The 25,704-nt window shown below is 38.3% G+C and overlaps 1 protein-coding gene and 1 pseudogene across 1 annotated transcript; one reads left to right on the top strand and one right to left on the bottom strand.

Annotated features, from left to right (window-relative positions):
* Positions 1–2,012: 2,012 nt before the first annotated feature.
* On the top strand, positions 2,013–2,381 carry LOC132269942 (branchpoint-bridging protein-like). Its single transcript, XM_059771161.1, has one exon. It carries the CDS (start codon positions 2,013–2,015, stop codon positions 2,379–2,381), a length of 369 nt encoding a protein of 122 aa, XP_059627144.1.
* A 16,527-nt stretch (positions 2,382–18,908) lies between these two features.
* Positions 18,909–19,007, bottom strand: LOC132272059 (small nucleolar RNA R71; annotated as a pseudogene).
* Positions 19,008–25,704: the final 6,697 nt, after the last annotated feature.

The following is a 25,704-nucleotide window of genomic DNA, read 5'->3' as shown; positions in this document are numbered from 1 at the left end:
ACAGTTTAGAAATAATGATGGAAATGGTTTTGGAAAATAGGGAGCGACATTGCATGACATTGCACCCATTGTACAGCATATCCATTCATGACTTGGTTTATAAATGTGATATTGTGGTTATTTTTCCTTGGCATAGCATGACCCCAATTACTTTGTTTCTATTTATTGTTTGGATTCACGGGGTCTCAAGAGGTGTGCCTTAGGCACCTCCTACTAAGCTTTATACTCACCCTATTATTTAAAAAAAAATTCAGGTCATGAAAAAGAAGTAGAGGATGACTTTCCACCACAGGCCTAGTATGGATTAGAAGATTCTTTTGCTATTTTTGTATCTAAGTCTCACTATTTTTATAAAACTTAGCATATTGTATTATGTACTGAGACTTATGGCCTCTTGTTATTGTAATTATATTCATGGGCTATAACTTTAATATAAGTTGTCTAAAAGTTGTAAGACATAGACTTTTGATCTTAATTATAATTTTGGGACTGTAATTGTGATATTTGGATTAGATAGCATGTAGTTGTTCCACCATGAGCTGAACTATGTTGAAGTATAATGAATAGATGAAAGGAATGTCAAAATGTATTATTTGCATTGTGTGCTAGGACAGGTTTAATAAATTTTGAAGGTCTAATAGAGGCCATTGCATTTTTATGCATTCAAGCAGGTCGTTGTAGGACCACGTTTTAGCAGAGGTCATGCCGAAATTTTTATTTTTATTTTATAATTAGTATCATTTTAGGGTCGTTACAAATTTGGTATAAGAGCAATGGTTTAAAAACCATTAGGACGACGGGTAGAGGCCTACTTAGGATTGTTTGGGGAGTCGTTTACATTGCTATGTGACTATTTCCTAAAGTGTTTTGTTATTTGAAAAGCATGCTTAACTATTTACTTGCTTACGTGTTTAGATGTTTATGCTAATGTGCTTATTGCATAGTCTTACATGTTAAGTGTTTGTGCGGTATCATTTTATGTTAAGTTGTTCACGGTTGGACCTTAGTGTTATCATTATTGAACCGTTTTCTTGTTTTTTAGTACGATGACGCCACGAAAGGAACCCAGAGGTGTTGGCTTTTTGCTGACAAGAGGTGATGTTGGTGAAAGCTCTAGCTCCAATCCGGCGGAGCAAAATGAAGAAGAAACACTTCTTAGGGATTTGATTACCCTAAGAGGTGTTTCTACTAGAAGGGATGATGTTGAAGCACCCGTCGAAGAGGGTGGAGGTTCGGCGGGACTAGCACTGAACTGCTTGTTGCAGAGTGCCTTGAGGGCAACAATTGCTACTCTTCCACAACCGGTACCGCAATCGGTAGTTCAGGTGGAGGAAACGCCAGCGCAAAAACTTCTTAAGTTAATTTCAGGGTTTTCCAAGTTAATGCCAGCGATGTTTGAGGGTAGTGCGGATCCAATCGAAGGGAACAATTATATGGATCAAGTTAAAACTCAATTGACCTCTATGGATGTGACGGATGATTATATGAAAATCATCCTAGCCACTTACAAGTTTTCCAAGGACGTTAAGTTTTGGTGGAAGCCAATCACAAATCAGTATAAGATTGAAGAGATGAGTTGGGATAGGTTCAAGGAGCTATTCTATGAGAAGTATTTCCCTGCTCCTAAGAGGTGGGAACTAAGGGACCAGTTTAATGGCCTTATCCAAGGCAATATGTCAGTAACAGAGTACGAGAATAAGTTCATGTCTCTCTCTCGTTTTGCTCCAGAGATGGCGAGTAATGAAGTTGATAAGATTCAAAAGTTTGTTTCTAGTCTTGACTATAAAATGAGGCTGTTGCTAATGACACAGTACATCAAAGTTTATTCAGAGGCAGTGGAAAGAGCATTGATGCTAGAGACAGAAGCCAAGGATAGAAATGTAGGAAGGGATCAGTGAAAGCAAAAGAGGAATGCAGGATCATCTTCGGAGGGACCTTCATAGAAGAGGAACAGGGGTGGTTCGTCTCAGTTTTAGGGGCAGCAGTCAGCACGATCCACTCCTACTACTCTTATGCCAGCTGGGTCAGATAAAAGTGGGGTTGTTTGTTATCAGTGTCAGCAGCCTAGACATTATAAGTCCAAATGTCCTATGAACTCGTCTAGAGCTTGTTATGGGTGTGGCCAGCAGGGCCATCTGATTCGGGATTGTCCTAGTCGGGGAGCAGGCACTGGTAATGGCAGAGGGTCACAACAGAGGCTATCACAGTTAGTTACAATTCAGTCAGGTTTCAAACCACCACCACCACAGCCTGCCATATCTTCTCAAGGTTCACGGCCAATTAAGAGGAATACCCCTACTATGTTAGTGCAGCAGTCAAGTGTTCAGGTTGGTAGTTCTCAGGCACAGGCACCACAGGGACATGTCTTTGCACTTACATAGGCTGATGTTCTTCTGGTCCATCAGTTCTCCGAGGTATATTTCTAGTGTTTTGTTCTTGGGCCCATGTTTTGTTTGACTCTGGTGCATCTCATTCCTTTATATCATCATCATTTGCACTTGCATCAGGGTTAGAGGTCAGTTTCATGGATCGGGCGTAATGTGTTGATACGCCAGTTGGGGTTTCTGTGTCTTTGAGCCGAGTTGTGAGAGATTGTTCCATTGTGATAGCCGGTCAGACTTTTGTGTTTGACCTTATCCTCCTTTGATGTCATTCTCAGGATGGATTGGTTAACTTCCTTTCGTTCCACGATCAACTATTTTAAAGGTAGAGTCACAGTTTGCACTCTTGAGGGAGACTGTTTTTTTTTTTTTTTTTTTGGGAGATCGGAGTGATTCCTACACTTCATCGTTTTATGGAGTTTGTGGACGGAGTCGTGGTGATTACTTCTTGGCTAGTCTTCTAGTCAAAGAAGATGATGTTATGGAAGAAGATTATCCTACTGTTGTTCGTGATTTTTGGGATGTGTTTCTGAAGGATTTGACAGAGTTTCCTCCACACCGAGAAGTGGAGTTTACTATTGATTTGATGCCCGGTACCGCGCCGATTTCTATGGCACCGTATCGTATGGCACCAGTTAAATTGGGAGAATTGAAGAGGCAGCTTGATGATTTGAGGATGAAAGGTTTCATCCAACCGAGTGTGTCACCGTGGGGCACACCGGTCTTGTTTGCTAAGAAGAAAGATGGTTCTTTGAGGTTGTGCATTGATTACCGAAAGTTGAATCATGCTACCATCAAGAATAAGTATCCATTGCTAAGGATAGATGATTTATTTGATCAATTGAGGAGAGCCAGTTATTTTTCAAAGATTGATTTGAGGTCAAACTATTATCAGTTGCGGGTTAGGGATGAGGATATCCCAAAGACAGCGTTCCGTACACGGTATGGACACTATGAATTCCTTGTTATGCCTTTTGGCTTGACTAATACGCCAGCGGCATTCATGGACTTGATAAACCGCGTCTTTCACGATTACTTAGACCAATTTATGGTAGTTTTCTTGGATGACATTCTTGTGTATTCACGATCTCGGGAGGAACACGATATCCATTTAAGTATTGTATTGCAGATTTTACTAGAGCACCGATTGTATGCCAAATATGAGAAGTGTGAGTTTTGGCTACAAGAGGTAAAATTTTTGGGGCATGTTGTTTTGGAAGGTGGAGTATCAGTTGATCCATCAAAGATAGAGGCAGTTCTGAATTGGGAACAACCCAAGAATATGTTTGAGATCCGCAGTTTTCTTGGTTTAGTGGGTTATTACTGAAGATGTATGAAGGATTTTTCTCGTTTGGCAGCACCCATGACTCGCTTGACCCAGAAAGGGGATCAAGAGTACTTGGAATGAAGCCTGTGAGTCATCCTTTCAAGAGTTAAAGATAAGGTTGACTACAGCTCCTGTGTTGATGATACCCGAACGTGGCTTGGGTTATGTGATTTATTGTGATGCTTCACGTGACTGTTTGGGTTATGTGTTGATACAAGATGGAAGAGTAGTAGCTTGTGGGTCTCGACAGTTGAAGACTCACGAGCTTAACTACCTTACTCATGACTTAAAGCTAGCGGTAGTCGTGTTTGCCTTGAAGTGTTGGAGATACCATTTGTATTGCGAGAGATTCAAGGAATTCTCGGATCACAAGAGTCTCAAGTATCTTTTCTCCTAAAAGGACTTGAACAACAGACAAAGGCAATGGGTTGAGTTCTTGGAGGACTACAACTTTGACTTGCAGTATCATCCGGGCAAGGCAAATATGGTAGTAAATGCCTTAAGCCAGAAATCTCGTGGGACTTTGGCCGGTTTGGGTATTCGAAAATGGAAGATACTTGAGGATTTGGCAAAAATAGGATTGTAGTGCTTTGATGACGATGTTTGTTGTAAGTCGGCATTCTTGTTTAGTCTTGTGGCTCAGCCTACTCTTGTCAGACGAGTGATTGAGTCGCAAAGACAGGATCCAAATTTGGATGCCATTTACACCTTAATCTCTAGTGGTGAGACAGTAAAAGATTGGACCTTACATCTAGATGGAGGTCTACGGTACAGAGACCTTGTTGGACTGAGGTAGGCGAGATAGCCATCTTAAGACCCGATATAGTACTCGAGACAACTGAGAAGATTAAGCTGATCAGACAGAGGTTGCTCACAACTTAGAGCTGACAGAAAAGTTATGCGGATAGATGACAACGACCATTATCCTTTGAGGTGGGAGACCATGTCTTTCCACGGGTTTCTCCACGGAAAGGATTAATGAGGTTTGGAAAGAGTGACAAGTTATCGCCACGATTCATTGGACCTTTTAAGATCTTGCACCGGGTAGGAAAGATTGCCTACAGATTTATTTTGCCACCACAGATGGACAGAGTCCACAATGTCTTCCATGTATCGATGCTACGGAAGTATGAGCCAGATCCATCTCACATTTTGAGTTGGGTTGATGTGGACATTGATGAGGATGTTTCTTATAAGAAGGAACCAGATCAGATCCTTGACACACAGCAGAAGGTGTTAAGGAACAAGACGATACCACTATTGAAGGTTCTTTGGAGGCATCACGGAGTTAAGGAGGCTACTTGGGAGCTCGAACAGGAGGTTCGCTCCAAGTATCCAAAGTTGTTTTCTCCCTCAGGTATGGCTTGATTTTGGGGATGAAATCCTTTTAAGTTGGGGAGAATGTAATGTTTATGACTTTCATTATATATATATATATATATATATATATATATATATATATGTATGTATATGTATAATGTTAATTAAGAAATTATTTTGTAAAAGTGGGTGGGACCCACCCTTATTATTTACTCCATGTGATCAAGGGTCATTTCCTGACCCATTTTGTTTCAATCAGCTCTCTCTCGCAACCTGCTCTCTCTCCCCCTTCTGGCTTTCTTTTTCTTCTTTTTATTTTCCTTTCACAAAAGCTTAGATTAAAGCCACACCATTGGGAATTTTTGGGTGCCATTTGCGGCAAATTGAAGAGCTCGGCGAGATCTTTAAGTGGGTGTAAGTAATTACAGTTTTGGTGTACTCTAGGGATTTCAAATTTTTGGCTCACTTTAGGGATTTTGCATTTAAGTAAGGTATGAGTGTTTAATCCACAATCTCTTAGATTTTGGTGAATTATTTTTCATAATTTGTGTTATAATATGCTCAATTGGTGTATACTTCATGCAATATTTGTTATGTGTTGTATATGAGATGTGTATATATATGTTAGTTATTATGTGATAAAGAATCATGTTAAATTGATGTTAAATTTCATGCCTATTGTGCTTTAAAATGCTGAATTTTATGATTTTGAAGCATGATGTAAATTTCTAGAATATTTCTATGAGGCATGTATATTGTAAATATTTGACTTGTAAGGAATAAAAATTTCTTTATTGGCATGGCATTGGAATGCATAAGACATATATGCATTCATTGGGAAAGAATGGGAAAAAAATTGATTTGAAATAAATTAAATGGATTTTTGGAAAGAGGATTTTTTATTTTTGCGAAAACCCGGTTACCTAGGGGTTACCTAAGGGCCGTGGTGTTAGTGAGGCCTAGAGGGGATTAGGGAGATTTCCTTAGCATGGTTGAGTTACCTGGGCCACAAATGACACCATGAGGTTACCATGGGTCAGGGACAGTAGCCAATCCTCCTCTCATGCCGCCATGGGGTCACCATAGGACGGGTTTTACTAACGGTTTGGAAATAATGATGAAAATGTTTTTAAAAAATAGGGAGCAACATTGCATGACATTGCACCCATTGCACGGCATATCTATTCATGACTTGGTTTATGAATGTAATATTATGGTTATTTTTCCCCAGCATAGCATGACCTCAATTACTTTGTTTCTATTCATTATTTGGATTTACGGGGTCTTAAGAAGTGTGCCTTAGGCACCTCTTACAGAGCTTTATGCTCACTATTTTTATAAAACTTAGCATATTGTATTCTGTACTGAGACTTATGGCCTCTTGTTATAGTAATTATATTCATGGGCTGTAACTTTAATATAAGTTGTCTAAATGTTATAAGATATGGACTTTTGATCTTAATTATAATTTTGGGACAGTAATTGTGATATTTGGATTAGATGGCATGTAGTTGTTCCACCATGAGCTGAACTATGTTGAAGCATAATGAATAGATGAAAGGAATATCGAAATGTATTATTTGCATTGTGTGCTGGGACAGGTTTAATAAATTTTAAAGGTCAACCAACGGACCAGTGGCCTAGCGGTATCAGTGATGAGCACTGAAAAGTGCGTATTTAAACCCCTTAAGCTTAGGCATTCTAGTACATTTATCTATCTTACTTTACCGTTTTAGATTAGTTTCGTATTATCTCCTTTTTCAGGCACTTATCCCAAAAATAAGCTAACTCAGCCAAATAAGAGCTTAATTGAAGCAATTCTGGGATTAAACAAATAAATGAGCAAAGTGGAGAAAGAAGGAAGCAAATGAAGCCAAAGGTAACAAGCAACAAAGTTCGATCGATCCAAGTTCAAAGTTCAATCGAACGAACAATGATCGATCTCAGCACTTTAAGATAGATCCAAGCCTTGACCCAAAAGCATAAAGTCCCAAAAGTTTGATCGATCCAACACCATCCTTCGATCGATCAAACACTTTTGTCCTTATTCAAATGATTAATCCTATCCACAGCTATACCACCCACTAACCACTTTTGTCCTTTTCCCATAAATATCTCCCAAAAATATCTCGGATTTGTCTTTTTCCAAAAAGTTCAGCCAGTTGGATCGATCTAGCCTAAGTTCGATAGATCTCAGCCAGTTCGATCAATCCAAGTTCAAGGTTCGATCGATCGAACTTCCTCCAGTGCAAAAAGTTAAAATTCCATCGCATTGAAAGTTAACCTTTATCCAATCATTAGGGAATATTGTGTGCACAACCCCAGCTCATTTTGGGTGTCATTTTGACCTACCTATATAAAGATAAGGATTGCTTTTTACAAGGGGAGCCAACATTATTTTTCATATCATCTCTTGGAGAGCAAGCTTAGAAAAGGAGGAGGCTAGAGACACCATAGGAGTTTTTCATCAACAAGGAGCAGATTTCAACCATGGAGTTAGCCCTTGAGGGTTTAAGCATCATCACCATGAGTGGCTAGACATCCTCTTGGGGCTAGAGTTAGCCCCAAACATGCTTTCTATATCTTAATCTTGTATATTATTAAGGGATTAGTGTTGTAATTGATGTTTTGACACTTTGATATATATATAGATCTTGTTTAATCAATGATTTATGTGGTTTAATGCTTTCAATTGGTCATTTCATTCTATCCATATGTCTATGTATGCTAGAATAGATGTTCATGTGCTTATCTCTAGATTTTGTGTTATTGATGCATGTCTGATAAGCGCCGAATATTATATATTCAAACGCCCTAAATTGCATTAGTAAAGTCCGTTGTATGTTAATTTATGTAGATTATCTTCATTTCTATGTTTTTATGCATTTTCAGGTTCATTGGCCAAAATGGAACAAGAATAAGGCCTTGTGGAATCTTGAGCAACAAAAGGTGCCAATGCTGAATTCTGGCAGCAGTAGAACCTGGACTTTGCTCGCCATTTTGACCTTCCAAACTCGATAACTGGACTTCCCTCATAACATGAAAGATTTAGAGCTCTGAATCATCTTTCCAAATCTTCAAACGGTTTGTCATTCGGAGCTCGGAGCAGAGAGTTATGGCCTTGTTACCAGAGGTGCGCAGAACTGCCTGGCAGCAATGAAATTCTGCCTTGATCTTCATTTTAGACCAACCATCCTTGAGAATTGGATCTCCACCAAAACATTAAATATTTAGAGCTCTGAATTAGCTTTCTAAATCTTCAAACGGTTCATCATTCGGAGTTTGGAGCGCAAAGTTATGGCTGTTTAACCGAAGTAGGTCTGGGCGGAGCAAGGCAAGAATGGAGCATTCTGCTCCAATTTCGAGTGCTCGAGCCCTTATTTCGAGTGCTCGAACTTAGGGCAGAATTGCATCCGGAAATGGCCCATTTTCAGCCACTTGCATCTTGGGTTCCTCAATTCTAATTTCCCTCTTTAATGGTTGGTTGGAGATGTTGGTTGGTGGGGGGTTTCTAGAGCCTTATCTCTAGAAGATAAGAGAGGGAAGCCACACAATATGATGGAGCTTCATTTTGCAAGATTAGAGGAGAGAGAAGAGAGCAAGGAGGGTGTGTTCTTGAAGCCAAAGGAAGGGAGCTCAAAAATGGCTTATTCTTCCAAGCTTCCTTCTTCCATTTTTGTATCCATGGATAACTAAACCTCCATCTAGGGAGGTGATGAAGCTCTCTCTTGTAAGCATGCTTTAATTTCATCTAATTTGGGGAATGATTCATGTACATGGTAGTTTCATGATTTAGAGCACTTACACTTGTTGTAATGGATTTCAATGCCTATAAATGATCATGTTGAGTTCTTATCTTGTCTTAGATTTTATCCTCTCATGATTATATAACTTGCATCTTCATAGTGAGAATGGAAATGAAATTGTGAAATGGGTTTAAAGGCATGTTGTATGAGAAATTTGTTAATCCATAGCTTAAGACTTCCTTTTGATGGATTAATCTTGTATCTTGACTTCATGTGCTATTACCATAGTGATTAAGGGGTTTGATGGTCCCTAGCTTAGTGAGCATGTTATGGCTACACCCTAATCTAGGTAGTTCTAGCATGTGGCTCTTTGAGGGATTATACTTAAATCTTGATCCTATGATTTTCTTGAGGATAATGTAGCAATCTAGTATTACTACATATCATTGCCATGTAGTGAAATTGTTTCCCAAGTTAATAGAAATTTAGTATGTTTATAGGATTGGTGGTGAATTCACTTCCCTAGACCTCCTTTTCTAGACTTCTTCTTCTTAAATTCCTTGCATTTATTTCTTTAAGCACATTTCAATTCTAGTGACTAAGTGACAAACCAACAAAACTCTATATACCCCCTCATCATTCTAAAAGTAATCTAGACTCTTAGGTTGCCATAGACTAGCGCAGTCCCAGTGGTTCGACTTACCCGACCAATAACCCTATTTTACAATGATTCGTGCTATTGCGAAGGTTGATGTATAGTTGATCAACCGATCAATTTTTGGCGCCGTTGCCGGGGACTGCAAACGGTTTAGCAACCGAAGTTTCTAGGGTTAAATTTAGTTTGATTGTTAATATTGTGTTTTGTGCATATTTCTCGTGTGGTTTAACCTTTTTTGTGTTGTAAGTGAGATTCTAGGAACTTGAAGCTCGCCGTGGGAATGCTAGCAAATTGTAAGTCTAGAGGACCCCAGGTAAGTCTCGTGACTTCTAGTTTCGAATTGTGAATATCGTGCATGTGTTAAGCTTAGAAGTAGTTAAATTGCAAGCCCTTGTCGAGGCTATTTCAATTGTTTTAAATTTCGTGTTCAAGCATCGGTCCTTGTCGTGGCCATTTACACTTTTTGTCTTGATAATTGAGGAGAATTGGAACATTGTATGTGGAGGTTATGGTGATGAAGTGTTGTGTTGATTGCTTTGTGTGTTGTTGAATTACTCCTAGATGGAGAATAGTTATCTTCCAACTCAATTCTATGCACCACATGCGTTTTGTGCTTTTTGCTCTAGTAATACACATCATACAAGAGATTGTCTTCCAACGAGACAATTCTCGGACTTCTATCTAGAGCAACCAAATGCAAATTTCTCTGAACCGGGTAGTGATCCATACTTCAATGGTTATAACTCGGGTTGGGGAGACCAACAAAACTTCTTGTGGCATGACATAGGAAAGTCAACCCCACAATCTCATATGCAACCTTTTCAACCCAATGATCATTCTTTCCCGCCCTCTTCTCCTTTTCCACCGTCTCCATTGGATGAGCTAATTGTTGCTAACAAACAAATGATGGAGTCTATGCACACACAAATGATGGACTCCAACAATCAACTATTGGCCTCCCTTGCTAGCATGCAATCCACAGTAGAGTCTATCAATCAAGTGGTACCATATCACCAGTCCCAAGTTAGTGCAATGATAGATGACCAAATATCTCAAATTCAACAAAGGATTAATGCTAAAAATCATGAAGAAGAGGAAACATTTTCATTTGAATTTATGGCCAATCCAAAAGAAAATTCTATGAATGATGAGATTACTCCTAGTAACTTTCATCATGAGAATGATCAAGTGGTTATTACATGTGAAAATGATGAAATGGTGGTGGAAGATCAAATTGTTGTCCCACATCAAAATGAAGCAATTGTGGCTCAAAATGGGAAAAATAATGATGTAGAGATTGTCTACCCTACTCCAAAACAGCCCCTACATAATCCTTTGCTTGATACACCTCCTTCAATGGAGGATCCTCTAAAAGCTTGTTTGGCTCATTTCAATTGTGAGGATTTTAATGTTGACAATTCCATTTCGGAGGTGAATTCTTTGCTTAATATTCATCCACCTATTCATTCTCTTCCTTGGTCAACATCAAATGTATCTCTTTCTTAGGAGCTTGCATCTCATCCCATTCCCTCACTTGAGTTGTCTCAAGTTGTTGAGCCCGAACCGCCGGATAAGTGTGAGGAGGATGTTGAAATTTTGAAGGATAAGTTGTCGAGCATTCCCGTGCTCAATATGACCCTTCAAAAGCCTTTGCTAGGTGCACCCTCACCTACTCCATCTTCCTATGATCCAAATAAGCCCCATAATCCAAAGTTCTTCATTGAGGATGAAGAGTGGGTTGAGGTCTTTCCGTTACCTCTTTTCCACTTTTGTCTTCAAAGTCTTCCTCCGCTTTTAAAAGAATTATCCTATCTGGGGAAATATGACTCTCTAGAGAGACATGGTATAGGGTAAGGAGGACTAACTTGATCTCGGTGTGTCTAGCTATCGAGATTTTTGAGGATAAGTGCCTGCTCTAACTTCGTCTAGCTATCGACATTAAATTTAGCAAAGCAAGGGAAGAAATTCTTTCGATGTTCCAAGCTTCCCTACCTTCTCAAATTGCTCGTGCCTTGAAATTTTCTGGGAAATGGTTAAGAAAAGCCAAAAATTTAATTTTTCTAGAAATCTCTTCAGTCGTGTTCCAAAATTATAGACTAGCTTCTTAGACCTTCTCAACTCTAATTTTCATTCCCGGAAGTTTCCATCGCTTTCTAGCAATTTCACCGCATCTTGGGAATGCTACTCATGTGCATAATGTCTCATTTTTAATGCATTTTTGAAAAAATTTCCCAAATTCCATCCATGCATTGAAACTCTTGCACCGTTTAAAATTTTTCCATGCATTTGCAATGTTTAAAAATTTTTCAATATTCTCCATGCATTAGAGAAAAATTGCAACTTGTGAACAATTTTCAAAATTTTCCATGCATTGGATTAAAATGGAGTTGCAAAGTTTAAAAAAAAAAAAATATATATATATATATATATATATATATATATATATATATATATTTCCATGCATTTGAGATGATTGCAAAGTTTGAAAAAAAAAAATTGCAAAGTTTAAAAACAAAATTTTCAAAATTTTCCATGGAATGGAATGAAGTTCATTGGAGGAAAATTGCACAATCTGAAAAGTTTTCAAAATTTTCCTTGCATTGCAATGAAGTGTAGAGTTTGACACTTATCCATCCATGCATTGGATTGTATTAATATGCAAAGTTTCATTATTTTCCATGCATGCAAGGTGAAAATAATCCATCCATGCATTGATTTGGAAGCATGTTGCAAGGTTTTATCAATTCTTCAGCTCTCAGTTGATCATGTATACATTCACAATGCATAAGAATGAGGCACCTAATGGAATGACATGCAAAGTTTATCTCTCAACCTCACTGCATAATGTTACAATGCATGCAAAAATTCATCTCTCAACCTCAATGCTACTGCCTTCATTTCGAGCACTCTATTTCCTCTTTGGAGTGCTCAAAAGCTCTATGAAGCTTGCACAAAACCATTCCGAGGCTACTGCTTGTATTTCGAGCGCTCTAATTCCATTTTCGAGTGCTCACAATGTAAGCCTCTTCATTTTCCCGAGCTTACTGATCCAATTTCGAGCACTCGAATTGGCATTTCAAGTGCTCGACATCCCCCCACATCTTGGCCATTCTCTCTGCCCCAAGCTCGAGCACTCCAGCTTCCTCTTTGGAGTGCTCGAATTTTGCTCCATCCCATACTAACCTCTCTCAATCTCACTGCCTCATTTTCGAGCCCTCTATCTCCCATTTGGAGTGCTCGAAAACTCCATGAAACTTCTCAACCCATTCCGCGACCACTGCCCTCACTTCGAGCACACACTCACCTTCTAACCATCCCTTATCTCTCACAACTCACCTCACCAAACCATAACCCTTACCAGCTCTCGGCATCAACCATCTTCCCCATCTCCCTCACCTGCAAACCACCAACTCAACCTCAACCCCACACACCACCCTTCTCCCTCTCGGCAACTCCTCAACCAACCCACATCAACCCACACCCATGCATGCACAACCATGCATGCACAACCTTCATCTCAAACGCATCAACCTCACCTCATCATCCTCAACCCGCATCTCACCTCCCAAACTAACCACCATCCCTCTCGGCCTCACACCATTCAACCACCATCAACCTCACTTCACCACCCTCATCTCATCCCACCATGCATGCAACCCATAACTCACCACCATCAACCCCCCAACCTTCCTCATCTCTCTCGGCAAACCTCAACCCATCAAACCCACCCTCTCGGCATCTCCATCCACCACCCCAACTCTCTACCAACCCCTCTCCTCCACCAACTTCACAACCCAACCACCCTCAACCTCACCACCCCATGCAAACCCACCTTCACCTCCTCCACCTTTTTCCCCACTCTCCTCTAACCCAAGCACCATCATCAACCTCTCATCCACATCTTCCATTAACTACAAATAATGGGCCTTGTGTTCTCCATTGTTGGGTAAGTGTCTACCCTCTTTTTCTTTTAATTTTTGATCCATGGAGGATGGGATTGCTTGTGTGAAGGATTTGTGATTGTTTGGGAGTTGTGTATTGCATTTGCAGGGCCAAATTTTTGGATTTTCTCATCTCTAATCAACCTTTGGCCCTCTTCCTTTTTGTCTTGCACACCACGTGTTTGACGAATTGCCTAAGCCAACTTTATCTCTCTAAATGCACGGCTTTTGGCATTATTTTGTTTTCCATTTTACACTTATGACTCATGTGTGCCAATTTGTATTTTGTATGGATTTTTACCTTGCAATCACATTCAGGTTAGTATTTTTCTTTCTGTTTTGATTTGTCTTAAGAGACCTATGCTTTCACCTGTGTACATTAGTTCTGTTTTGATAGGTCTTCATGTCCAAGTTTGGGGGACGCCGTTGCGCACTCACATGGCTGAACATCTACGTCGTCGTCACTCCACTTGGTATTATTGTTCTTTTACCCTCTTTGCGCTTATTTTGATTTACTTGTCTTCTCACATTGAGGACAATGTGACATTCAAGTTTGGGGGTGCATTTATGTATTTTTGGTTTTACATTTTTGCTAAGCAATGATAATGGAATTTGAAACCTGTTGGAGATGAAAGCATATGTTTAAAACTTTGTGTATAGAAGCAGCTGATATTTTTGAAAATAAAGAAATTTTGAGTTGAAATGATCATGTAGATTCAAATTAGTCTGTATAAATGTCTCAATTAAATTCTCGCTGGATTTGACACTCTTTTAAGCTTCACAATGCACAGATGCACATTGGAAACTTAACTGTGAGGCATGCAACTTGATCGACCTTGACCTTGGCCTAGTTAATTTGATTTGATGAACCTGATAGATGAATATCTTTGGCATGATGTAAGTTGTCTAAAAAAAAAAAAAAACTGAAAAGGAAAGAAAATAATGACCAGTTGACGTTCGTAGCCTTTCCAACTCGAGCTATTAAGCCCTAGGAGTGTCTCTACACTTAACACCCTAAAGCCATCTGGTTTGGGAGTTGTTGGCCTAACGCTTGCTACAAGGGTTGGTTAGAAAGCTTAAGGGACTTAAACATTGCACGGTCATTCAAAAAATAAACTTGTAATAAGCATGGTTCGCTAGAGTTCGTAGCCTTTCCAACTTGAGCTATTAAGCCCTTTGGAGTGTCTCTACACTTAACACCCTAAAGCCATTTGGTTTGGGAGTTCTTGGCCTAACGCTTGCTACATAGGTTGGTTAGAAAGCTTAAGGGACTTTAGCATTGCACAACCATTCTATGTTTCGCTTATAAGTTGCAATAAATTGTCAACAAGCAATAAAAGTTGTCTTGTAAATAAAATCATGCCTTAGGGACCTCATTTAAAGGGGAATTCAATGATTTGAAAACTTGTGCTTTGGAATTGGAAAAGAAAGTAAAAGCCGCATGTTGAGAATCCAATTCACTTTCATTGAAGCTAGAGTTGATTTCCATTCAAGAGATGATAATTGAGTTATTTATATAGACTTTGATGTTGATGCATATATGTGGAAATGTATTTAGCCAATTTTTGTATCAATGCTTCATATATGCAAGGTAGTTTTCCCAATGACCCCATCTCCAGTTTTTGTCTGTTTCAGGTTGTATTTGAGCTATGTATCTATCTCATTTTACCATGGATGATATTTTTGTAGTAGCATGCCCATGGTTGTCTTTTCATTGAAGTATTCATTGTAGTTTTGCTAAGGGACTAGCAAAATGTAAGTTTGGGGGTGTGATAAGCGCCGAATATTATATATTCAAACGCCCTAAATTGCATTAGTAAAGTCCGTTGTATGTTAATTTATGTAGATTATCTTCATTTCTATGTTTTTATGCATTTTCAGGTTCATTGGCCAAAATGGAACAAGAATAAGGCCTTGTGGAATCTTGAGCAACAAAAGGTGCCAATGCTGAATTCTGGCAGCAGTAGAACCTGGACTTTGCTCGCCATTTTGACCTTCCAAACTCGAGAACTGGACTTCCCTCATAACATGAAAGATTTAGAGCTCTGAATCATCTTTCCAAATCTTCAAACAGTTTGTCATTCGGAGCTCGGAGCAGAGAGTTATGGCCTTGTTACCAGAGGTGCGCAGAACTGCCTGGCAGCAATGAAATTCTGCCTTGATCTTCATTTTCGACCAAACATTCTTGAGAATTGGATCTCCACCAAAACATGAAATATTTAGAGATCTGAATTAGCTTTCTAAATCTTCAAACGGTTCATCATTCGGAGTTCGGAGCGCAAAGTTATGGCTGTTTAACCGAAGTAGGTCTGGGCGGAGCAAGGCAAGAATGGAGCATTCTGCTCCAATTTCGAGTGCTCGAGCCCTTATTTCGAGTGCTCGAACTTAGGGCAGAATTGCATCCGGAAATGGCCCATTTTCAGCCACTTGCATCTTGGGTTCCTCAATTCTAATTTCCCTCTTTAATGGTTGGTTGGAGATGTTGGTTGGTGGGGGGTTTCTAGAGCCTTATCTCTAGAAGATAAGAGAGGGAAGCCACACAATATGATGGAGCTTCATTTTGCAAGATTAGAGGAGAGAGAAGAGAGCAAGGAGGGTGTGTTCTTGAAGCCAAAGGAAGGGAGCTCGAAAATGGCTTATTCTTCCAAGCTTCCTTCTTCCATTTTTGTATCCATGGATAACTAAACCTCCATCTAGGGAGGTGATGAAGCTCTCTCTTGTAAGCATGCTTTAATTTCATCTAATTTGGGGAATGATTCATGTACATGGTAGTTTCATGATTTAGAGCACTTACACTTGTTGTAATGGATTTCAATGCCTATAAATGATCATGTTGAGTTCTTATCTTGTCTTAGATTTTATCCTCTCATGATTATATAACTTGCATCTTCATAGTGAGAATGGAAATGAAATTGTGAAATGGGTTTAAAGGCATGTTGTATGAGAAATTTGTTAATCCATAGCTTAAGACTTCCTTTTGATGGATTAATCTTGTATCTTGACTTCATGTGCTATTACCATAGTGATTAAGGGGTTTGATGGTCCCTAGCTTAGTGAGCATGTTATGGCTACACCCTAATCTAGGTAGTTCTAACATGTGGCTCTTTGAGGGATTATACTTAAATCTTGATCCTATGATTTTCTTGAGGATAATGTAGCAATCTAGTATTACTACATATCATTGCCATGTAGTGAAATTGTTTCCCAAGTTAATAGAAATTTAGTATGTTTATAGGATTGGTGGTGAATTCACTTCCCTAGACCTCCTTTTCTAGACTTCTTCTTCTTAAATTCCTTGCATTTATTTCTTTAAGCACATTTCAATTCTAGTGACTAAGTGACAAACCAACAAAACTCTATATACCCCCTCATCATTCTAAAAGTAATCTAGACTCTTAGGTTGCCATAGACTAGCGCAGTCCCAGTGGTTCGACTTACCCGACCAATAGCCCTATTTTACAATGATTCGTGCTATTGCGAAGGTTGATGTATAGTTGATCAACCGATCAATGTCTATGTGTATTGATGCTATAGATTTGGAGATTGTCAAAACATAGTGCTTAAAGGAATGCTTTTGTGATTCTCTTGATGGTTCATGCTTATATCTTGATGGATTGTGCCTCTCCCCTAGTTTATTTTCATGCTAGTAGTGTAGATATAGTGTAGTTATAGTGTAGTGTTAAATGGGAGGACAATCTATGCTTGTTGTTTGATGATCTAAGCCTTTGAATGCAATTAGCATATGTCTTTATCCTTATGTTATATTTGGATTGTGAGCTTAATGAAAGGATTAATGACTTGTTTTGATTTATTGTGCCTTTCCATGTTGTTTAGACAATAGATGCTTCATTGCTTAGATATATTGTGCCTCTCACATGATGTTTAGACAATACATGCTTAACTAGTCATCCTTGCTTGTTGAATCAACCAAACACACGCACACCAATATTGCAACACACCATTTGCCCTCATTAATCACTTGTCAATGGTATTTATGCATTGCTTGGTGGTGATCTCTAAACCCCAAGATCTCTCTCTCTCTCTTACTTACTCTTAATTGTATTCTTTTGCTATCACTTAGTTTAATTTAGTTGTTCTTTAATTAACCAACAAACCAATTGTTTGATCACTCGACCTCCTAACCCTAATTATGATTCCACGACATTGCTCGATCCTCATAATCCCTTGGGACGATCCATTCACACTCATACTACATAGTATAGGTGTTAAGCGGTTTATAAATTTAAGTATGATGCCCACTTGACACTAATCTCCAAACTCAAAGTGTTGTGCATTATTTTGTGCACACCCTCTTGATTCGCATTATAGTTTTTGGTGCCGTTGCTGGGGGTTGGTTGATAGATTAGGCAACGTCGGATTTGTGGAATTGATTAGGATTAGTACTCTTTTGATCGTGTCTTTACTTTACTTCTATTTTTCTTGTTGGTTACTTATTGTGTTGATTACTTAACTAGGTGCATTGTTGGAGAGGAAGCAAGCAAAGGAGCCATTGAAAATTCAATTCAAGCAAGCAAAGAAAGCAAAAAGCTAAAAATTCTAAAATTGCTAAGCTAAGCTTTAAAATTTGGAGTTGAAGTGCTAAAGGACCTTTGTGAGAATTTCTTTACTCAATCCTTTAGTTAAATCGTCGGCCCGCGTGGAGGCTTATTTTTAATTGTCTTGCATCATTGTTGTTAAAGCATGGGAGTATGGATTAAATGTTTATGGAAAAAGTCTAATTGCATTGTTGTGAAGGCATAGTGTTTGTCATTCTTTGTGTTTGTTGTGTTTTGCATTGTGCATGCATGGACGTCGTTCATTGAGACCAAATCTTGTCCCTCTTGATTTGTATCTTGAATCTATCATTAGAAATCCTAGGGGAAGAGGAAGTTCAAATAGAGCCAATCTTTCAATGGATGACCATAATAATAATCATGTTGAGTACATTGGTCATATAGACTAACAAGGTATCCTTCATCCCAATGTGCACAATGAGAACATACAAGTACCATTAGGCATGCCTAGGCCATTCATTCACCAACCACCACAACAACAAGGCCAAGTTCCATATGGAATACCAAGGTGAATGTATGTTCCACAACCTCCCATCAACAATCAAGGAATTCAAAACCAAGGTGTTCATGTTGCACCTCAAGTAGCTAATCCACCTCTTACTTTAAGAGACCATTATGCGCCTAATGAGTATAATGCACCTACATGCATCCAATTGCCTCCATTTAAAGCACGTCATTATGAAATTAAGCCACAAACCATTCAAATGCTTCCTAACTATCATGGACTACCAAGTGAAGAACCTTACAAGCATTTGGATGAGTTTCTTGAAGTATGTTCCACCGTAAAATATACGGACATGCCGAAAGAGGTTTTAAGACTCAAACTTTTTCCATTCACCTTGAAAGGCAAGGCAAAGTATTGGTTTAATAATCTTAGGCCTTTTTTAATCACTTCTTGGGCAGAAATGTAACAAGAGTTCTTGAAGAAGTACTATCCGGTTTCTAAGACCAATGCCTTGAAGACCTCAATTCGAGAATTTTCACATAGGGATGGAGAAACATTTCATGAGGCATGGGAACGCTTCAATGAATTGCTTAGGAAGTGTCCACATCATGACATGCCCAAATGGCAATTAGTTCAATACTTCTTTGAAAGCTTATTGGACAACTATAAGGGCATGGTTAACGCTTCCATGGGTGGCTCATACATTGATAGGCATGAGGATGACGTGTGGCGTCTCTATAAAAGCATGAGTGAAAATTCTTTGCATAGAACACTATCATCTAAGAATGGTAGAAATTCACAAGGTAGGAAAAGTGTTGGCTTACATCAAGTCGACCATTCAAATGAAATAGCCGCCGAAATGAAGTCTTTATTTCAAAGGTTTGATCAATTTTTGATTAACCAAAACTCGGCGAACCAAATATCTTCCTTCCCTAACCATTCTCATCGTGCATCAAATGAAACATGTATAACTTATTCTAGTGTTCTTCATTCTACTTCTCATTGTCCTCACGGACAAGTGCAAAGTGAACCTAATAAACAAGTCAATGCGGCTTTTGTGAACCAAGGGAATAACCCTTATGGTACTCATTATAATCCAAGTTGGAGGAATCATGTGAATTTCTCTTAGAAAAACCAAGGAGAGGGCTCAAATCCTTCCCAAGGCGGTTTTCAAGGGAAGTACATTCCACCTCTACTTCAAAACCAAGGATCCCAAGGTTATAGACCTTATCAATCATAAGGGAATCAATTTGCTAATTCTCATTTTCCCAACCAATCTTATTCCCAAGGTAATACTAGAAGTCCCGCCTTTGAAGAAAAAGTTTTAAATGCCTTGGGCATTTTAGAGGCTAACACTCAATTGCTTCATTCTCACTCTCAATCTATTGCGAAGCTAGAAACTCAAGTAGGGCAAATAGCAAGCACTTTCAATGCGATAGAGAAAGGAAAGATGCCTATAAATGCCCCACCTAAGCAACAATGTGTTGTGGAAACCCATTCCTCATCGGAAGGCCACACCATTGAACATATTAATGCGGTGACTACTTTGCGGAGTGGTAGGATTATGGACAACCAAGCTGGAATGTCCAATGAAGAGAGTGAACCAGTGCAACCTCAAGTTGTCACCCGTCTCATTTCACATCCCATTCCTCCATCATTGCATATACATGACCTTGTGAATGAGAAAGTCTTGAAAGATGTGTTTGAAAAAAAAAAGTTTTGAAAAATGATGTTGAAAAGGTTTTGTTGAAAAATGATTTGAAAACTTCTTGTGTTGAAGAGAATTCAAAAGAGAATTTTAAAAAAGTGTTTGAACCAAAGGTTCCATTTCCGAATGCCTTAAAAGGATCCATTTCAAAAGACAAGCAAAAGGCAAAAACCAATGAAATTATGGAAATGTTTAGGCAAGTGAAAGTTAATCTTCCACTATTGGATGCAATCAAGCAAACTCCAGCTTATGCCAAATTATTGAAAGACTTATGCACCCAAAAGCGGAAGAACAAGAGCCAAGCACCAAGAAAAGTGGTTTTAACCAAGCAAGTAAGCTCAATTTTGCAACATAACACTCTTTCAAAGTTTAAGGACCCCGGTTCACCCACTACGTCATGCATTATTGGTGATCATATCATTAATCAGGTGCTTCTTGACTTAGAAGCAAGTGTTAACCTTCTTCCATACTCGGTTTATGTCAAATTGGGCTTAGGTGAATTGAAACCGACGTCAATAGTTTTACAACTTGCCGACCGATCCATTAAAAAACCTAGGGGTATAATTGAGGATGTTTTGATAAAGATTGAAAAATTCTTCTTCCCGGTTGATTTCGTTGTCATAGACACGGAACCGGTTCCCAATCCTAAGAGCCAAATTCCCGTTATCCTTAGCCATCCTTTCTTGGCAACCGCTAATGCCAACATCAATTGTAGGATAGGGATAATAAAGATCTCATTTGGCCACATGAAGGTGAAGTTGAATATCTTTAATCCCACACCCAATTCATTTGACAAATATGAAGGAGAAGTTAATGTTGTAGATGAATGTCATGATCTTCAATGTCAAGGAAATAAGCTTTTGTGTAAAACCAAAACTTCCAAAGGATCATCTTCAACGTTGCATTCTCAAAATCTTATTTCAAACTCTTGTTTTGAAAGGGCATGGAAGCCCAAAGGTTGTGATTGCATAGACAAGGGACCAAAGATTTCTTTTGAGCTTAATCCAACAAGTTCTTCAAAGAACCATTTGTTGGGTGGAGTTCAAAGCATCTATCACCCCAACAAGGAGGGGATACATTATAAGATCTTTGATCCGGGCTAAAAGAGCCCAATGTCTTGCTAGAGACGTTAAAGACTAGCAAAAGCATTCGTAGGGTGTCAAAACCCTATTCTTCCCCCATTTCTATCTTTCATTTCATTTCTTGTGAAGTCTAGATACTTGTTTTTGGTTCATATGCATTTCAAGGAACTTTGGTGAGGATTGCATAAACTTTCATGTCATTATTGAGCATTCTGCAAAGTTCGATCAATCTCAAACTTGAGTTCGATCGATCGAACTCCATTCTGCATCTAATACTTAGAAAAATTTTCGACGTGCAGAAACCTGCATCCAAATCACCTCTCTGTCCCATCGTTCGAACTAACCCCAAGATCGATCAAGAGACCTTCGATTGATCCAACTTCCAAGTTCGATCGATCTCATAACTCAACACTTAGAAAAATTTTGAGCCTGCATCCACCTGCATATTTCAGCTATCTGTCTGATTGTTCGAAACATTCCAAGATCGATCTGAAAGTTCTTCGATCGATCCAACTTTCTAGTTTGATCGATCTCATGTTCCAACACTTAGCCAATTTTCTGAGCTAAAAACCTGCATATTTTTGCTCTTTGTCTGATCGATCGAACTCTTATTTCGATTGATCTCAATATTCATTTCATTATTTTGACTTTGTTTTGACTTTTCAAATTTCCAAAAATCCAAAAATATTTGCATTTGTATTTCATTTTATTTTCATTTTATTTCATTTTATTTTATTTTTCAAAAAGTTTTCAAAAATTCAAAAATATTTTATTTTAATTAATTTTTAATTATTAGTATTTATACAATTTAATTTAATTAAAAAAAAAAAAAAAAAAAACCTTGAAGAGAGTTCATCAAAGTTCGATCGATCACAGTTGAGTTCGATCGATCGAACTCTGTCGGGAATGTTTTTAAAAATAGAACTGAGGGTTTGCAAGATCGATTACAAAGATCGATCTAACTCTCCCTCATCCTCAAAACCTTAACCTCTCTTCGTCGCCATCACTGTCCAACCACTTCACCATCTCCGACGAAGCTTCCCGGCGAGCATCTAAGCATCAATCTCTCTCTCCCTTCTCGGATTCATCTCCACTCTTCCACATCTCCACTTCTCTCATTGTTTGAGGTAAGATCAGAGAATGTCCCTCATGATTTAAGCTTCAATCTTGTGTATACATGCTTTATATGTTGAATACATGCTATATACTTGACAAAATCCTCCATTGTTGAAGCTTGAAGCATTTGTATATATATGTATATATATGTGTATATATTTTTGATGATTTAATTCGATTTAGGAGTATGGGCCTCGATTTGTGATGGGATTGGATGATTTGTTGTGTTGATGGGCCCACGAACACGTTCGTGTGGGGCCCATGCTTCCAAGGTCACAGATTTGTGACCTTTGAGTTTTTATCGTCGCACAGTTCGATCGATCGAACTAGTATCTCCGATCGATCGAAGTAGTGAGATCGATCTCACTTACTTTCGATCGATCCAACTTTTAGATCAATCTCATTTCTTTTTATAATCGATCGAACTTCACAGATCTCTCACACACACTTCACTCATCATATCTTATGTTCATGTTATCTCATATATGCCCACCGCCTGTGATATTCCACATTGGATGCATTTCATACTTCCATCGTTTAGCATGTTTCATATTCTACCACTTGCATAGATTCATGTCATATTTGTTTTGTCTATTTTACTTAACATACATGATTCTATTTCGCGCTTTTAAATTTTTTATTCTGGCACTAACACCCATTGCAAGTTTTTCTTTTTCTTTTGCAAGCCATAGTAAAGAGGAAGACCGTTGCCAACAGGAAACATGGGCCCACCCAACATACTAGGCCACGGACAGAGGAGCCAGCAGAGCCCTTTTATGCACAGCGGGAGCCAGCACAGGCTACCCCACCTCAATCACCATCTCATGAGCCTGAGGATGACCACATACCATCCACTTCTGCGGCTCATCCTGTTTTCACTCCATCACCATCTCTACTGCAGACTGGAGCTGAGCATTCACATATACCACCTCAGCCAACTCATGTAATGACCCGGTCATTTCCTTCCTTTCCTTTTTCCTTAGAATTTTACGGATGAATTTTTTTCATTGAAATTCCTTTTCTAAGTTCGGTTTCTCATCGTTTAGTGTCATCTCGAGTGCTCAGAAATGGTTTCTGAGACTCTTTCCTTTGGATTGACAACTTCCTTTGAGAACCGTGTCATTTCCACATTTTTTATTTTTTTTACACTATTCATTTTTTGTCATTTTCCCTATTTTGTCTTTTCCCAGTTTGTCACTTTGTTGGCAAAACCTCACTCCTTGTGTTCAGAGTTGGTTTTTGACTTCACGTATTTTCATTCTAAGTGGTTTCCATGAAATACGTATCTTTACTTTTGCAGAAAAGTACTTTGGTTGCTCCCGGTGTCCATAGGGGCATGGTTGCATAATTTTTCAAAATCTTTTTCTTTCTTGGGGTGTTTTTCGTAAATATCTTTTAAAGATACTTTATTTCAGGGGTTTTTAAAAAAAATATTTTTGAAAGATATTTTCATTTTGGGTCATTAGTGTAGTTTTCACTTTTTGGCAAGGCCATTGTGCAATTAATGAAACTTATTGCAAAATACCTCGTCTGGAGCCTGGATCCTTGTATGGAATTCATTTTCACATTTTGTCAAGTCGTGTACTCTTAGAAATTCTTTCTGGTCATTTTTCTCCAGTTTCAGGGTTTTTGGCCTTGTTGCCGCTAAACTTGTTTGGGGCATATCTTTCTGCTCGGAACTCAATTTTTGACGCCGTTTCTTCCGTTACTCATATTTTCTCATTTTAAATCTTTTTTGTTCACAGAGTTTTGCCATTTGAGTGCGTTTGCTCAAAATTCACTTTTCCAGACCCGTTCGGGGCACTTTTTGATATTTTCTATAAATAGGGGGACTTAAAATTTAAAAGTCTAAATAATTAAAATCCAATAATCCCAAACTTTGCAAAACCTCCAATAAACATACAACTCGAGAATCCATCTAGTGGACCCCTAAAAATCCCAACAGAAAGTAAAGTACAGAAAATAAAATCTAAACTAAAACATAGAAGAAAATCCTACATAGTCAGAAGAGTGAGTGATTGTATCTTCTTAGCACGATCAAGCTCTAACCCTAGAACTGATGAACATCTGAAACAATAAGAGTGGGTCAAGCCCACATGCAAGTTCTATCCTACCCCTCTCCATGCACGACCAAAACCTGCTATGGCAGCCCAAGGGGGCTGCCACCCTTCTTTTTTCATTTGAACCTTCTTCCCTTTGTTAAAAAGTCGAAGTGCCTTCACGTTTTGTATTTTTCTTGACCACGCGCATCTTTCCCTCTTATTAGAACCCGTTTTTAGCCAAATTTTGAGTTCGGGTTTGGAGTCAAGTTGTGATTTTGATGGGGCTTCTTGTGGGTTCATGTAGATCGTGTTGTCCCCGACAAAACCCTTCCGTATCGTCGGATTCAGCACTTTTTTTTCGGTGGGCTTTTGAGATTTTCATCTCAAATTGAGGTAGGGGATGCTTTAGGGTTATATTAATGTTGTATTGATTGTTATATGAGCATATACAACTTGTGAGCATGCCTTGTTCAAGTTATAGAATTTAATTTAATTATTTTCTTTGTTTAAGATTTAATTCTCATGATGCTAGGCAACTTCGAATTAAATTGTGGCATGCTAGAAATTTAGGCCTTGGTATGGTGGTTGATATATATTAAATTAGGGTTATTTGAATAATAATTGCAAATTTTATTTAATATTTATCTTTTGTGAAAGTTTAATTCACCTAGTTGTATCAAGCATGGAATCAACTTGTAATGTGATATTAAAGTAGGCCTTGGTGAGTTCTTTAACATATATTAAATTGAGGACATTTAGATATGTTTGAAAATCTAGAGAAAATTAATTAATTAGCTTAATTAATTTTATTTTTAAGTGTTGTAGTTACTTAAATTGATTTTGGGTATAATATATGTGAAGACTATGCTATATTCTTTAACATATATTAATTTGAGTTTATTTGGGATTAATATGAAATCTAGAGACTTTTCATGTTAGGTTGAAAATCCCTTTTAATGTAGTGAAATTAATTACCTTGTGAGCATATTACTAATTGGATGTAGAATTAGTACTTGAGGCCTCTTAAAATGGTAATTGGACTTAGCATGATATAGAATATCATTGACTTGTAAAGCTTGTTTAAATATATCTTGTGTGGGTATATAGCTTGTTAGAATATTACAATTGTTTACCTTGAAAGCTTATTACTAAATTGAAGCTTATTTAGTACTTGTGGCTTAGGATAGTAATGTGACTCAAATGTTGTAAAATATTCTTCCTTTGTGTATAATTGCATATTAGAGACTTGTCATGTCATATGCTATTTAGACTTGAATCATTAGAAATGGTTTGTGTGGATTCAACCTTATTTGTGCATGGAAGATGGTTTTATGCATTATTGATTTTGATATAAGTTTGGTCTA

Source organism: Cornus florida, unplaced genomic scaffold (assembly GCF_030987335.1).
Source record: "Cornus florida cultivar Cherokee Brave unplaced genomic scaffold, ASM3098733v1 CherokeeBrave_3.0.0_Hap2_Chr08, whole genome shotgun sequence".
Lineage (NCBI taxonomy): Eukaryota > Viridiplantae > Streptophyta > Magnoliopsida > Cornales > Cornaceae > Cornus > Cornus florida.
Note: the sequence above shows the minus strand (reverse complement) of the source record. Positions and strands in the feature narration are given on the sequence as shown.